This window comes from Rousettus aegyptiacus, unplaced genomic scaffold (assembly GCF_014176215.1).
Source record: "Rousettus aegyptiacus isolate mRouAeg1 unplaced genomic scaffold, mRouAeg1.p scaffold_m13_p_1, whole genome shotgun sequence".
NCBI classification, from domain to species: Eukaryota; Metazoa; Chordata; class Mammalia; order Chiroptera; family Pteropodidae; genus Rousettus; species Rousettus aegyptiacus.
In genome coordinates, this window is record NW_023416284.1 from 45,441,688 (window position 1) to 45,459,179 (window position 17,492).

Below are 17,492 nucleotides of genomic sequence, written 5' to 3' on the forward strand. Positions count from 1 at the left end.
GAACTCACAAGCCTATCCACCCTCAAACAATAATTTAGAAAGTTGGAGCATGGTAAGATAACTCTGGCTTCCGGGGTTCTCTAGGAGAGGTAATTTGAAAAATAATATAAACTTTGTTGGCTGCCTACCCTTTCTTGTCACACTTGCTTTCTCCTTTACCAATGTTTCTTAGGACCACCTCCAAATTAAATTATGTGCACCCAAGTCCTTTTCTCAGAGGCTTCTTCTTAGAGAACCCTATGTAAGACTCTCGGATATATGTATACCTTTACGACATATTGTCTAGTTTTGAAAAATGGAATAGCAAACACTACCACAGATGGATAAGAAGAAAACAAAATCACCACTATTGGATTAGAATTCCCAGAAGATAATCATAGTCTGGTCCACAGTCCGACTTCAGCTTCTCTGAGTTTACATGAGCCACTTACAAGGAAAATATAGAATAAGACCATAAATAAATCCTTGGAAATATAGAGTTTAACCCACCGAGGGCAACTGACAAGCTAGGCACCGAATGTCCAGTGAAAACATGGTCACGGTGAGTGGCCTGCTCTGTATTTTTTATCCATCATGGCTTCTCTGCAGCTCTCAGGAGTAGGGTCTAACAGAACATGTCTGTGCAGGGTAATGAGTTTCCTCACCTTATCTAAGGCGGCCTATTGAAAGGAACAATGTTAAGAATGGTAAAGGCAAGCTATATACAAAGAAGAATCTGGCGGATTCACTTGAGCATTCTAGCCTCAGGTTAAGAAAATGAGACTTGCAGTTTCTAGTTTCACAGTTAAGAGGCTTGGAAATCGCCATTCTGTGAAAAGCTGAACAGACTGAAAAATTAACAACTCATCTTGGGTCTGAAAGAGAGGTACTGACACAGGGCAAACCGCTGCCCTCAAGACTGAAGAGATGAACAGGCCAGCAAATATAGGGAATTGTGGCTTAGTGGAGCAGAGATTCAGGAGTGGAAACTACTGTGGGAATCAACGCTAGGGTAGGAAAACCTGAATTGTATGATGAGTTGCTGGAGGTTCAGTGTAGACAGGTCTGAGAGAACTCCAGAGTGATCCAGTCATAGGGAAGCCCCATATTTTGTGAGCTTTATCTCCAGGAATGTGACCAGATTCCTACAGTAAGTGATAGGGAAAAAAAAAAAAAATCTCATGGTTCCAGCCAAGGAAGAGGAAAATGAACCATTTTGAAATACATCAGAGCACTCTTATCTTCTTAACCAGGTGTGCCCTCGGGGGAAACTAGATAACCAGAAGAAACCTACTAGGGTATTATTAAGGGCCTAAATGACCTGAGGGAAGGAAAATACCTAGCACCAGCACACTTAAGCCATCCTGCCCCACCTAAGGGGAGAGAAAAAAAAAACAAAACAAAACAGTGAAACTCTTTTGAAGTTCATAATGTTTCATAGTTACCATTGTAGAGTCTTTCACTTTCTTGGTTAAATTCATTCCTAGGTATTTTATTATTTTGTCTGCTGTTACAAATGCAATTTTTTAAAATTTACTTTGTGGATTGTTCATTGGTAGTGTATAGAAATACAACCGAATTTTGTGTATTGATTTTGTAGTCTACAACTTTACTGTATTTATTAGCACCAATAGTTATTGTATGGATTCCTTAGGATTTTCTATACTTAAGATCATGTCATCTGTGGGTACTAGACTTATTAGGATGATCATTCTGTAAGTTATATGAATATTTAATCACTATATTGTACACATGAAACTAATACTATGCCGACTGTAATTGAAAAATAAATTTTAAAAAATTCCGAAAAGATCATATCATCTGTGAATAGAGATGGTTTTATTTCTTCCTTTCCAATTTCATGCTTTTTATTTCTTTTCCTTGCCCAATTGTTTGGCCTGCAACTTCTAGTGCAGTCAAGAAATCAGGCATCCTCGTTTTGTTCCTGATTTTATGCGACGAGTGTTCAGATTTTCATCATTGCGTATAATGCTAGCTGTGGGTTTTTCATGAATGCCTTTTGTCAAGTTGAGGAAATTTCCTTCTATTCCTAGTTTGCTGAGTGTTTTTTTTATCAGGAGACTATGTTGGATTTTTTGTCAGATGATTTTCCCATATCAATTGAGATAACATGTGGGGTCTTTCGTTCTATTAATGTGTATTACATTGATTGATTTATGTATGTTGAATCACCCTTTCATCACTGGGGTAAATCTCACTTGATGTATAGTATTATAATCCATTTCTTAGGCAGCTGGTTCAGTTTACTAGTATTTTGTTGAAGGATTTTACATCCACATTCATAGGTAATATTGGTATGTAGTTTTCTTGTTATGTCTTTATCTGGCTTTGGTATCAAGGTAATGTTAGGCTCAAAAGGTTGAAAGTATTCTCTTCTATTTTTTGGAAGATTTTTTTTAAGGATTGGTGGTGTTAATTCTTCACATGATTGGTGGAATTCACCAGTGAAACCATTTGGTCTTCGGATCTTTATTGAAAGGTTTTGATTACTACTTCAGTCTCGTGTTATACATGTTTAGATTTTATATTTCTTCTTGAGTCAGTTTTCACAATTTGTGTGCTTCTAGGAATTTGTCTATTTCATTTAGTTATAGAATTTACTGACATACAATTGTTCACAGTATTCCTTTATAATCCATTTTATTTCTGCAAAGATAGTAGTACTGTCCCCACTTCCATTTCTCATCTTAGTAATTTGAAGCTTCTATCTTATTTTTTCTTAGTTGATCTGAAGTTTCGTAAATTCTATTTATCTTTTCAAAGTACCAACTTTTGATTCTATCAATTTTCTCTTTTGTTTATTCTCATTTTGCTTGCCTCCACTCTAATCTTTATTATTCTCTTCCATCTATTAGCTTTTGTTTTATTTTTATATTCTTTTCCTAGTTCTTTAAGGTGTAAAGTTAAGTTACGATTTGAGATCCTTCTTTTTTAATTTATCTGTAGCTATAAATTTTCCTCTAAGCACTACTTCACTATAGCCCATAAGTTTGCTATATTTTCATTTTATTCATCTCAAGGTATTTTCTAATTTCCCTTGTGCTTTCTTTGACTCACTGGTAGTTTAAAAGGGTGTTGTTTAATTTCTACATATTTGTATATTTTCCAGTTTTCCTTCTGTTATAGATTTTTAGTTTCATTATATTGTGGTCAGAAAAGATTCTTTGGAAGATTTCAATATTTAAAATTTTATTAATTCTTGTTTTGTGGCCTAACATAATGGTGTATCCCAGAGAGTTTACCATGTGAAATATAGAAGAAAAAAGTCTATTCTGCTGTTTTAGTACGGAAGATTATATCTAGTTTATACTGTTATTCGAGTCCTTTATTTTCTTGTTGATAATCTAATTGTTCTGTCCATTATTGAAAGTGAGGTATTGAAGTCTTAACTCTTATTGTAGAACTATTTCTCCCTTCACTTTTGTCAGTATTTGCTTCATATATTTTGGAGCTCTCTTGTTAAGTGCATATATATCTGTAATTGTTATATCTTCTTTATGGATTGAAACTTTTTAGCAATATATAATGTTCTTGGTCTCTTGTAACAATTTTATCTAAAGTCTATTTTGTCTGATATTAGTAAAGCCGTTTCAGCTTTCTTTGGTTACTACTTACTTCCTTTCACTTTTAACATAATTTGTGTCTTTGAAACTAAAGTGAGTCTGTTAGACAGCATATAGTTGGATCATGTTTAGATGTTTTAACCATCCTGTCAATGTCTGCTTTTTAATTGGAGAGTTTAATCCATTTAGTTAAAGTAATTACTGTTCAGAAAGGACTTATGCCATTTTTCTATTTATCTTCTTTATGTCATATCTTTGTTGTTCTTCACTTTCTCTATTACTGTCGTTTTGGTGTTTAACTGACCTTTTTTATAGTGTACTTTTTTAATGCCTTTCTCATCTTTTCTGTAATTTTAAAGTTTTTTTTTGTGTGTGTGGTTGCCTTGAGGATCACAATTAATTTCTTATATTTTAACGATCTATTTTGAAATAATACTATCTTACTTCATTAGCATACAAAACTGCTCCAATATACTTCTATCCCACCCACCATATGTTGATGTCACAAATTACATCTTTATACATTGTATACCCATTAGCACAGAATTATAATTGTTTTATGCATTTTAAATCATATTGCAAAAAAATTGGACTTATAAACCACAATTACAATACTGCCTTTTGTATTTACTCATGTAGTTACCTTTACGAGTATTCTTTATATCTTCGTGTTTCTGAATCTAGTGTTTCTTTCATTTCTGCCTGAAGGACTCCCTTTAGGATGTCTTGTAAGGCAGTTCCACTATGCTAAATTCCCTTGCCTTTGTTTATCTGAGAATGTCTCCATTTCTCCTTCATGAGAATATGTTTAATTTTGTTATTCAATTTAATTTCTCCTTTATGAGGATTATTTGAAAGACACCGAATTAGTAGTTGACAGTTTCTTTCTTTTAGTGCTTTAAATATGTCATCCCACTGACTTCTGGCCTGCAAGGTTTTTGCTGGGAAATTTGGTGGAATCTTATCAAAGATCTCTTGTACACGAAGAATCACCTTTTTTTTTAGCTGCTCTAAAAACTCTCTGTCTTTCAACAGTTTGAGGATGTGTTTCAAAATGTGTGGATATCTTTGTGTTTATTATACTCAGAGCTTGTTGAGCTTCTTGGATGTTCAGGTTTATGTCTTTTATCAAATCTAGGAAGTTTTTGGCCATCATTTCTTCAAATATTCTTTGTGCCCCTTTATCTGTTCTTCCCTCTTTCTGAAATTCCCATTTTGTATATGTTGGTCTGGTTGATGGAGTCTGACAAGTCCTTCAGGCTCTGTTCATGTTTCTTCATTTTTTTTTCCTTCTGCTCCTTAGACTAGATCATTTCAGTTGACTTATCTTTAAAAACTGCTGATTCTTTCTTCTACCCACTCAAATCTGCTTTTGAAAACTCTGGTGAGTTTTTCCATTTCAGTTATTATACTATTAATCTCCAGAATTTCTGTTTGGTTCCTTTTCATAATTTCTATCTTTTTATTGATTATTTTTTATTTTTTTATAGCATTCTACTGGTTTACTTTAGATTTTTGTCCGTAGTGTTCTTTAGTGTTATGAACATATTTAACACAATTGATCTAAAGTCTTTGTCTAGTAAGTCCAATGTCTGTACTTCCTCAGGCAGATTTTCTGTTAATTTCTTCTTTAAATGGGCCATACTTTCTTGTTTTTTTTCATCCTGGATATATGATATGATATGACAATTTTTTAACTCTAGAAATTTGATACTTTCTTTCCTCAAGATTTGTTGTGCTATTTCAAAACTACTGTTATAGTCTGTATTCTCTGTTATGTTCATCTTAGAAGTGTTGGGTTTTAGCTTTTGGTCAGCTAGTGTCCTGATGGAGATTTCCTTGAACATCTGTATTCTTCCACTCCTCAAATAAAAAAAAAGAGAGGAAAAAAAAAAAGAAAAGAGAAAAAGATTGCAGATTGGGTCTCTACTGGGGTCTTTCTTGAGTGCTAAGCCAGGTTGTTTAAAACCATGCCTTAGCCTTTACTTCCTGCTTATACTGAGCCCAGAGATCAGTCAGAAGTAGTTTGGGATATTTTAAGTCTTTTCTGAGCACGCATCCTGTTCTAGGCATGCACATGACTTCCTAAATTCCCCTGTATATGCAAGCAGTTTTCAATACCTTAATTTCCCAAAGAAACTCTCTTCCCAGCTTTTTCTCCCAGGCTTTCAGTGTCTCTTGTTGACTCAATTGTATTCTCTTGCCTCACAACACTTTTGAAGAATATGATATGCACAGTTGCTTTGCCACCTGAGAATTATGAGTCAGGGGGGGAAAAAAAAAAGACAAGTCCCTTGTGTCGGTCCTTCAGGTAGCCCCCAGACAGAGTAAAACAGAAATATCAAATTCCTTGAGAATAAATAAGGTCTGCTCTCCTCCCTCTAGAACCAGGGGCCAGGGTCTCCTACTGGGAAGGCAGGCTGCTATCTTTAAGACCACCACCACACTGAGAAGGGGAATGGGTCAAGAACAAGTAAAGATGCCATGAAGCTTTTTTGCTAATAAGTTGCCCTTTTCTTTAGCACTTGCTTAGAAGTTTGTCTATTTTAATCTTTTTAAATAATTACTTTATAGTTTTGCTAGGTAACAAAGGCCATTAAGATTATAACCTTTCTTTTAATTACCTCTTTGGACACACTTCACAGATTTTTGACTACGCAGTGTTCTCAGGATTGTTAATTTATAAACATTGAAAGATAGTAAGTGTAGTAGTTAAGAACTAGACTGTCTAGGGGTATCATTGTCTGCAATACCAGCTGAGTGACCTTGGGCAAATTAGCTAACTTCTCTTTGTCTATTTCTTCCTCTATAATATGGGGGGATATAATAGTACCTACCTCATAAAGATGTTGTGAGAACTAAATCAGTTAATATATGTGAAAGGCCTAGAATAGTGTCTGGAATATTTTAAATGTTATTACTTACCGTTGATATTCTTTGTAACATAAACTGTTAGTTTCTATAAATGTTTCTTAACATTTGAAGAGTACAAAGTTCTGTGATATAGTCCATATAAAAATTGAGATTGATAATTACATTATTCAAATCTCCTATATCTGTATTTATTACTTGTTAACTTACCAGTCAAATTCTGAAAGCTGTAGATCATAGTATCCGGCTACTGTTGTGATGTCGCTAAATTATTTCTATTTTTGTTTTATATATTTCAACATTTACTAATTTACAGACTCAAAATGTATATTAATTAAACATGGTAGTTTATCAAGCAGAACATAAATTACCTTTGTCTTCCTTCATGATTTTGTCACACTGAACGTCTTTATTCTTTGGTGCTCCATTAATAGTCTGCATCATCCTTTCCACATATAAGTCATTGCCTAATCTATTTCTACAAAGGGTCTCATAATTTTTGTTCCTCTGGCTATGAAAAAATAACATATATGCAACTAATCAATAAAAATCAATTATTAAGACACACACCATCTTTTTATATTATGCCTTTCCTCAAAATTACTTTCCTTAATGTGGATTGCACCGAAGAGTGAAAGTTAAAAACATTCCTTAGGAAGAGACTGCATTGAACTACCACCAAAGGATTTTTTATACTATACCTCCCAATATCCCTGCTGGCATTATTTCTACACAGATTTTATAAACTTTGATATAGACACTCACACTCAAAGCTATAAATTTTCCTCAAAGTACTACTCACTTTTGTGTCATATTATAAGTATGTATTATTTTCATAATTGTTTAGTTCTGAGTATTTCTTAAATCTTCATTATGACTTATTCAATTCATGAAGAATTTAAAGAATGTACTTACTTCCAAATGTGTGTGTGAATGTGTGTCTATGTTTTAGTGGAGATTTATGTTATTAATTTTTAGCTTCATTCCACTATGGTTAGAGAATTTAGTATGATACCATTTCTTTGAAATTTTGAAACTTTGTTTCATGGTCTTATGCGTGGATGATTTTTATAAATGTTCCATGTGTGCTTGAAAAGTGTGTGTGTTCTCCAACTGTGGAATGTACTATTCTATGTATAACCATTAAATTACATTTTTGTTCAAATTTTCTACATTTATACTAATTTTTATTGGTTGATAATTACTTTATCAATAATTAAGAGAGGTGTGTTTAAATATCTTACTTTAATAGGATCTTTATCAAGTTTCCAATATTTGTTTCATATATTTGGAGATTATTTCATTAGGAAATTTCAAGTCTAGAATTCGTATACCTTTTTATCATTATGAAGTGACCTTTATCTCTAATAATGCTGTCAGTTTAATCATTTCTCTGTAGATGATATGTGTTCTCCTTTTTTCTTACATTTTAAAAATCTTTTAATACTTGATATTCTGAAGTATCAGTACAATGTACTGAGTTCATTTTTATTTTGTAGATTTCTTTTTATTTTTATTCCTATTTTGGTAGAATGGAGTCTTTAAATAGTTTGAGAAAGTCTTTACCCACTGAGGACTTTGAATAGTACCTCTCTTCCATTCTTTTTATTCTGCCTTTGGGAACTAACTAGGTGTATGTTAGACCTTTATTCTATTGTCAATATCCTTTTAAACTTTTTTGTTCTTTATATCCCATTCTTCTCTCCAAACTTTGTATAATTTATCCAGATCTATGTTTGTACAGTATTCAGATTCAATTTATTAAATCTCTATTTAATTATGTCTTGTTTAAATTTAATGTTTACTTTTTAATTTCAAGAACTAAGTTAATGTTTACTTCTTAATTTCAACAATTATATAAACATATTTTTTTTTAACATTCATTTTAAATGTATTTCCAAATATAAGTCAGCTTTCTCAATTTGTGGGGGACCCAAGGCTTACTGATGGGCTCTATATCCATGAGCTAATATAACATTTGCTTCTAGAATCTCTCCCTCTCTGATTTCTCATCACTTATCTATCTCTTTGCTGTTTTTCTATTTCATTTTTATGGTCCTAGCAGCTTTCCTTTACATCTTATGAGCTTTAAAAAGTATTTTATTCAGGACCTAATTGTTATACATTTTATAGTGCAAACAATTCTATAACATTTTATATTTGGGTAAGAATAATACCCTAAAAATTATTTTAATGTATTTTTTTAGTACTATCATCATATTCTAAATAATCCGAATAACTATATTAATAACCTATTTATAGTAGCCTTATTAATTTTAAACTTCAGAGCAAGAAAATCAGAAATAAAGAGCAGCATTACATAATGATAAAGGGTCAATCTATCAAAAAGACAACAATCCTTAATGTATATGTACCTAGTGACACAGGTTCAAAATACATGAGGCAAAAACTAGTAATCTATTTGTATTCATTAATAGAGAAATGGAAAATCTACTCTAATATAGCAAAGTCAGTTATATTCCCATAACATATATTCCCTTAAGTTCTGAATATTAAAATCTCAGTCCTTTCCTTTTAAATTGAAAACAACTTACATATGCATAAAGATCATTAAAACCTATATTGTGACTTAGAAATTTCCTTTATTTCTTTTATTATTTAACTTAGTATTTCACTTACTTTTTAAAGAATATGGTAAATTTATGGGTTCTTCCTCTAGAAAAAGTATATAAATCATAAATAATTTATACATAATTTCACAGAGCACATATATAGTTTTATATATAATTTCACTAGGCACATACACCACAGCATTTATCCAGGAATCCTCAAGAACAGAAACAAAATAATCAGCATTTGAATTACAGAAGCAATGTAGACAGTTGAACCATACATACCTTACTTTCTCAGCTTCTTCAGATTCTACCGAAACCATGACTGTTGGTAGGTTTAAAAATCTTAGTGTTTCTGTCTCTGTGAGTATTATCTCTACAGTCTTCTCCATGTCTTCTTTAGTTACAGTTTTTCCAGGTGTTGTCCTTATAACTAGTAAATCTAAAGCACATGACTTAATAAAAATCATTTACTAATAGCTATTTTAAATTTTCATTTCACCAAGATATCAAAGTAGGTCATATATTGCAAGTGGCTTTATACGGTCAAGGAACAGTCCATGTTGTGAGATGTAGTCTATTCAATCCCTCAGAAGCCAAATGATACCATTACTCATAAATAGTCTCTGTTCCTGATTTATCAAGCCTATCACAGTTTCATACTTGTAGTCATAACTCCAAGGGCATCTCATTATATCTGTCCTACAATATTAACAGAGACACTGGGGTGGTTTTTGATACTACTCAAGAAGAAATTGGGCAAGTCTATTTTGGGGACATAGTATATAAACCTTTGAGCCCTTAAGTTAATTTCTAGTCTGTATCTACAACCACCTTTTATTCTTTGTTTGGCCTTCTTATCAGTTGTCTCTGATTTAGATTATAGCCCTGCTCTAATCATCTTTACCAAGAGCTAAAAAGATTCTCCCGTGAAAGTACTGGTTAAACATAGGGATAAAATAAGCTCAATATCCATGCAAGTAATACATTAAAGGATTAGCCTCAGCCTTTAGGCTAGTCAGAGGTCTGATCTGGGTCCTTGAAAAATTTCATTCAGGGCTGGGGGAGTTTAAACTTGGTTGTGTGGGTAATAATAAGACAAAACAAGATATATAAGTCAGAGTCCACTGTTTTCTGTTAAAGATAGGATGTGAAGCAGGGATCCATGAGGCTTTAGGAGCTGTAAAGCTTGAATAGCTTAGGAAAACAAGACTTAAGGGTATATACTTTCTACAGACAGAAGCTCAGTCCTAAGAAGGCCCAGAGCCTAAGAAAAACACTTTCTTCCACACACGCTAAAAAAAAATAATACAAGTTACTAATTCCACAAACTAACCATCAGCATTTAGAATGGTTAAATAAATTATAGTATATTCATCTATAAATATTAAATAGTAATTAAATCGAATAAAACTTATTAAAATATATTTATGATAAAATAAGTGACAGAACAATCCAGAACAGAACCTATAGTATGGTTATAACAATGTAAAATACTAATGCATATGGACAAGGTCAGGAAATGGAAATTTTATTTTTTATTATTTTTTATCTTTATTTTTCTCATTTAATGTTTAAAATTTTTTAATTGAAGAAATGATTTAAAATTTTCTCCCTATCTCCCTCCCCCCTCCTCCCTCAGGAAATGGAAAATTTTAAATCGTTACTCTTTTTAAAAATATTCTTTAATTTTTATTATGTCTGCAATAAATTTAAAATATGAGGGAGAGATGATTTAGGTAAGTCAATTTGGTTAAGGTAAATATAGGATAAGTGAATAAGTAAATTAATTAGTCACATGAACACAATTTGAGGTATATCTAGTCCAAACTATTCATTTTATCAATGAAGAAAATGAGAAACAGAGGCTAAGTGAGAAGTCTCAAACTGGCAATTTTATGACTAGAAATTTAGGTTCCCGATCCCTAACTTAGACCAACAGATCTCCACTTATGATTTAGCTATATCTACTTCAAACTAGCACTGTGGCACAGGAATGCTAATTGTAAAACAAATGATCTTACATTAGCTGTATCACATATAGTAACATCTCAGTTACCTATTGTGGTTGAGGAAAGTAATAGTCCAGTCAATCTTCTACTTAATAGCTACCATTCATAAACAAACTCTAAGTTGGCAAATAGTAATTTTTCCTGGATCTCTGGATTGACCATTGTCTGAATATTCTTAAATTTAATACATATTGAGAAATTGTTTCAGACTCCCCCCTGTACCTGTAGAAGCTACTTCATGGGTTAGATCATCTAATTTTAAACTAGCCTTACAACCAAATCTTGACTACATATCCCTGTCCACCTGGAAAAGCATTACAAATTTATCAATCTGCCTCGCCTGCTCAAAGGTGATGAAGAGAACACATCTTCTGCCAGTGATGAAGAGAACATACCATTTCCACTCATGATGGTTCTTCTGGAAGGAAGGAGCTCTAGCATGACAATCTTGGTTCCTCTCCACATCTTAACTCATGATGCCCCTTTAAGAGGGTTGGGGTGGGCCTGAATTGGTCTAGATACTTTAATGAATGAGTGGGTAAGTATATCAAATTTGGGAGATTAAACAGTTGGCCTTTATCCATAATGTCATATTTTGGCTCCAATCTATCATATTCACACTTACTATACTTTTCAATTAATTTCTGACTGTGTGGGAAAAGGGATGCCATTATTTGGCAACCTTCAGAGACCCCAGTAGATAACCTTCTTTGGCCCTTACTTAGGCTAGAATTGATATGATATGATTACAATACGACTGGCTCATTTTATTCTTACCTCTCTCCTCACAAATGGATTATATGCAAATCAAAATACTTTATGAGTTTATGTAAAAAGGTATTTTTTCCCTATTCATTTATTCTCTGATACCTCCCAGAGACAATCTGTATGTAAGATGCTTTTTGGTCCCTAGCTTGGAAATAAAACCACAAACTTTTCTAACCCTAAGCCTCCTTTTGATTGTACAATAAAGCAATAGTTCTCAAATTTTAGCATGCGTCAGAATCACTTGGAGAGTATATTAAATGTCTAGGGACTCATCTCTAGACATTTTTTAAAAACATTTAATAAACGTTTTATTTTTGAATAGTTTTACATATACAGATTTGCAAGAATATTACAAAAAGTTCCTCTATATCTTGTATCCAGTTTTTCCTATTGTTAACATTACTATGATACATTTATCACACCAATAAACCAATATTGATACTTTGTTATTATCAAAAGACCATACTTTATCCCAATTTTGTTAGTTTTTAACTGTCCTTTTTCTTTTCCAGGATCTTATCCAAGATGCATTACATTTAGTCATATCTACTTAAGCCTCCCTAGATTGTGATAGCTTCTCAGACTTCCCTTGTTTTTGATGGCCTTGAGTTTTAAGAAGTACTGGTCGTGTATTTTGTAGAATGTTCTTCAATTTGGTTTCATCATGGTAGAGAGGGATTATGGATTTCTGGGAAGACTAAAAAGCTAAAGTGTCATTATCACCGTATATCAAGGGCACATGCTACCAACATGACTTACTACTGATAATGTTAACCTTGACCTGAGATAGTGTTTGTCAGGTTTCTTTGCACTTAAGTTATTCTCGCCCTCCTCCCTATATCCAGTACTTTTCAGAAGGAAGCCAATATGCAAAGCTTACACTTAAACAAGATGGGGAGTCAAGCTCTATCTTCTTAAGGGAAGAATAGCTATATAAATTATTTGAAATTCTTTTGTACAGGACATTTATCTGTTCTCCCCCATTTATTTATTTAACCATTTCTTTATATCAGTATGTATTCATTGTTTGCTTTATTCTTGGGTTATAATCTTATATTACATTATTTATTTCGTTGTTGAAATTGTTCAACCTTTGATCATTAGGAGCTCCTTCTGTTGGCTACTATGTCTCTTTCACATATCCCCATCACTTTTTTTTTGTTTATTGTAGTTTTTTCTTAGCATTTGTTTACTTTCTGATTCATCTTACATATTTCCTGCACAGCCCTAGAATCAGTCATTTCTCCAAAAGTCTCTGGTTCCTTTTATTGGAAAATGGTATCAGAAACCAAGATCTGCGCCCCAGGTATACTATTGTTACTAGGATGTTGTTTCCAGGCCTTCTCAGCAGACAGAGCTAGGAAATACTTGTTTCTATACTAACCCATGTATGCATCTATATCAATATACATATATTAATCCGTATCTATATTAAGCAAAATATGAGTTCATAGTAGCATTCTTGGTTCTCATCTAGTACCACATGTGCAATTCTAATCTCCCCCGTTTGTCTGAAACCTTCCACTCAAACAACGTGAAATCTGCTTCCCACCAGCTGCCCTCCATTTATTTATGTATTCAATCCTAGTATACATGCACAATAATCCAGAATTGTTAACCCATACCTCCGTGGAAAATGAATTTATTAACTAGAGTACACTACTTGTGTGCAGTTCCATGTTGAAATCTTACAGTCTCTATGCAATTTCAACAATATTTAGGTTTATCATTCCCCCTATCCCACCATCATTATTCAGTAAGGTGATGCCATATATTTAAAAAAGTAGTTAGATTCTGATGTCACCATGTATTCCATTCAAGGATCCTTCAATCTCTTAATAGTACTATTTTTTTAGAGTAGATATATTAAAGTTTATTTTTTGTGATATAAGATTCCACAAATTTAATAAATGCATAGTGTCATGTATCCACCACTACAGTATCATACAGAAAAGTTTCACCATCCTAAAAAATCCACTGTTTTACACCGATTCAATCCCCTACCCTCTCTAAGTCCCTGGCAACCACTGATCTATTTTCTGTTTTTATGCTTTTGCATTTTCTAGAATATGATATAAATGGAATTATGCAATGCTATACACTAGTCTTTTCTGATTTATTTGACTTAGCAATAAACATTTAAGATTCATTTATGTTGTTGAATAGATTTATAGCTCATTTATTTTTATTGCTAAATACTCTTGTATTGTGTGGATGTACCCTTTGTTCTGCGTATGTACCCTTATCCAATCATCTATTAAAGGACATCTTGATTGATTCCAATTTTCATGATTATGATTAAGTGCCTAGAAACATTTGAATGCAGGTTTTTGTGTGGATATAAGTTTTCAAACCAGTTGAATAAATACTTAGGAGTGGAGCTGCTGTATTATATGGTGATACTCCATTTAGCTTTATAAGGAACTGCTGAATTGTCATTAAAATTTGTTGTGTCATTTGCATGAGTTGCTATTGCTTCATATACTTGCCAGCAATTGGTATCATCAGTTTTTTTTTATTTTAGCTGTTTTAATGACTATGTGGTATCTTATTCATTTGCATTTCTCTAAAAACAAATGAAGTATTGCTTCTCGGCCTTTTGTCTAAAATCAAGTGTAAAAACAAATGAAGCTGAGTATCTGCATATGATCATTTGCCATGTGTATATCTTTTTGGAGGCATTTCTATTCCATTCATTCGTGCTTTTTTTAATTGGTTGGTTGTTTTTATATTAAGTTTTAAGAGTTCTTTATATATTCTGGATACAAGTTCTTTATCATGCATGTAATTTGTTAATGTTTTTTCCCAGTGTATGGCTTTCCTTTTCATTCACTTAACAATGTCTCACAGAGCAAAAATTTTAATTTTAATAAGGTCCAATCTATTTTTTCTTGCATTGATTATGCTTTTCATGTCATATCTAAACATCTCATCACCAATCTAAGATCACACAGATTATTTTTTTTTGATATTTTCTTTAAGAAATTTTATACTTTTTCATTTTACATTTAGGTCTGTGGCTCATTTGGCATTAATTTTTGTGTAAGGTGTAATGTCTGTGTCTATGTTCATTTTCTTTTTCTTTCTTTTTTTTTTTTTGTATTTTGATGTACAGTTGTTCTATCACAGTTGTTAAAAAGATAATTTTTTTCTCCATTAAACTGCTTTTGTGTCTTTGTTAAAGGTCGGTTGATTATAGTGCTATGTGTTTATTTCGGGATCTCTATTCTGTTCCATTGGTCAGTATTTATTGTTTTACTAATACGCTGTCTTGACATGGTAGGTTTACACTCAACTCTTGAAATCAAGGGAGTCCTTCGATTTTTTTTTTCAGGGTTGTGTTGGCTATTCTAGGTCCTTTGCCTTTCTATACAAATTATAGAATCAGTTAATACATGTGTATATGTATGTGTAAATATATACACACAAAAAAAAATCTTCCTGGGATTTTGATAGAGATTGGATTGAATCTATACATTAAATTATGAAGAAATGACATCTAAAAAAATATCAAATTTTCCAATGCATGAACATGGAATACCTTTTCATTTATTTAGATTCATTTTCTTGCTTTCTTCCCTGTTTCTTAGTTTTCTGCATATAGATATTGTCCATATATTGTTAGGTTTTTACATTTGTTTTAGTTTTACTGTAAATGACATTGTTTTTTAAAATTTCAAATTCCAGTTGTCCACTGATGGTACATAGAAAAGTATTACTTTTATATATTATCTTGCAATATTACAGGATATAAGCTTATCGGTGTCAGGAGTTTTTGTTTTTGTAGATTCTTTAGCATTTTCTACGAAAACAATGATGTCATCTGCAAATATAGACAGTTTTATTTCTTCCTTTCCCATATATATAAATTATATTTTTCTTTCTTGTTACACTATAGAGGACTTCCAATACAATGCTGAATAGCAGTGTGAGAGAGGACATCCTTTCCTTATTCTGAATCTTGGCAGGAAAGTATTTAGCTTCTCTTCATTAAATATAATATGAGCCTTAGTATTTTTTTGAAGTACAATCCACATAACATTATATTAGTTTCAGGTATACAATGTAATGATTCAATATTGGGATATACTGTAAAACAATGACAAAATGACCACAATAAGTCCAGTTAACATTTGTCACTATACAGTTAATTTTTTTCTTGTGCTGAGAACTCCACTCTCCTAGCTACTCTTAAATATGCAACACAGTATTATTAACTATAGTCACCATCCAGTACATTACATCCCCATGACTATTTCCTTTTATAACTATAAATTTGTATCCTTGACTTTTTATATATTACCTTTATTAGGTTAAGGAAGTTCCTTCTATTCCTTGTTTTTTAAGTATTTTTTTTTATTATGAAAGGATATCAGATTTCATCAAATACTTTTCCTGCATCTTTTGATAGTTTGTATTTTTATTTATTTATTTATTTAATTTTTATTTTTGCATCTATATTCCATGAGAGTTATTGGTCTCTAATTTTCTTATAACGTCTTTATTTGGTTTTGGTATTAGGGTAATATAGGTGAATGTTCCTTCTCCACCTATTTCCTGGAATAGACTGTATAAAAATGTTTCTTCCTTAAATGATTGGTAGAGTTGACCAGTGAAATTATCTGGACCTGGCTATTTTCTTTTTGGGGGTGTTTTCAACTACTACTTCAATTTCTTAAATATATATAAGGCTGTTAAGATGACCTATTCTCCTCAAGTGAGTTTTGATAGTTTGTGACTTTAATAAAAACTGGTCTACTTCATCTAAATTCAAAACTTGTGGGCACAGAATTTTTTCCTTATTATCCATGTGTTTAGCTGTGATGACATCTTTTATTTCTACTGGCAATATGTATATTCTTTCTTTTTTTCTTTGTTAATATAGGTAAAAGTTTATCAATTTTACTGATATTTTCGATGAACCAGATTTTGGTTTCATTGATATTCTTTACTATTTTTCTGTTTCAAATTTCACTTTTTTTCTGCACTAAGATTATTTTCTTCACTTACTTCAGGTTAAATGTACTCTTCTTTCTCTTGTTTACTAATATAAAAGCCTAAGTTATTACTTTTATATTGCTCTTCTTTCTCAATATATACATTTAGTGTTATAAATTTCCCTTTAAACACTGATTTTCCTGCATGCTCCGAATTTTGATAAGTTGTAGTTTCATTAAGTTAAAAATATTTTTTAATTTCTCATGAGACTTCTTTTACCCATTGGTTATTTCAAATTGTTGTTTAATTTTAAAATGTTTGGAAATTTCCCAGCTATCTGACTGTTGCTGATTTCTGTTTTATTTCTGTTGTGGCCTGAGCACATACTTTGTATTCTGTTCCTTTAAACCTGTCGAGGGTGTGTTATGGTCCAGAATATGGTCTATCTTGGTGAATCTTCTATGTGAGCTTGAGAAGAATGTGCGTACTCATGTTGTTGGATGGAATATTCTATTACTGTCAATTAGATCGAGTTGGCCAATAGTGCTATTTGGGTCATACTTATTGATTTTCTTTCTGCTCGATCTATCAATTATTGACAGAGGATGCTGAAGTATCTCATCATAATAGTAGATTTCTCTCTTTCTTTTTTCAGTTCTATCAGTTTTTGCCTGCATGCTCATGCTTTGTTGATAGGCACATGTTTCAGATTATTATATGTTTTTATAAAATTGACCTCTTTATCATTACAGAATTGCTGATGTTAT

The 17,492-nt window shown here is 32.1% G+C and overlaps 1 protein-coding gene across 1 annotated transcript in view; it reads right to left on the reverse strand.

Annotated features, from left to right (window-relative positions):
- Nucleotides 1-17,492, reverse strand: part of DNAI4 (dynein axonemal intermediate chain 4) — an 84,060-nt gene that overhangs the window by 39,064 nt on the left and 27,504 nt on the right. Inside the window, 2 exon segments of the mRNA XM_016120843.2 lie at nucleotides 6,806-6,945; nucleotides 9,293-9,449. Coding sequence (XP_015976329.2) covers nucleotides 6,806-6,945; nucleotides 9,293-9,449 — 297 coding nt within the window.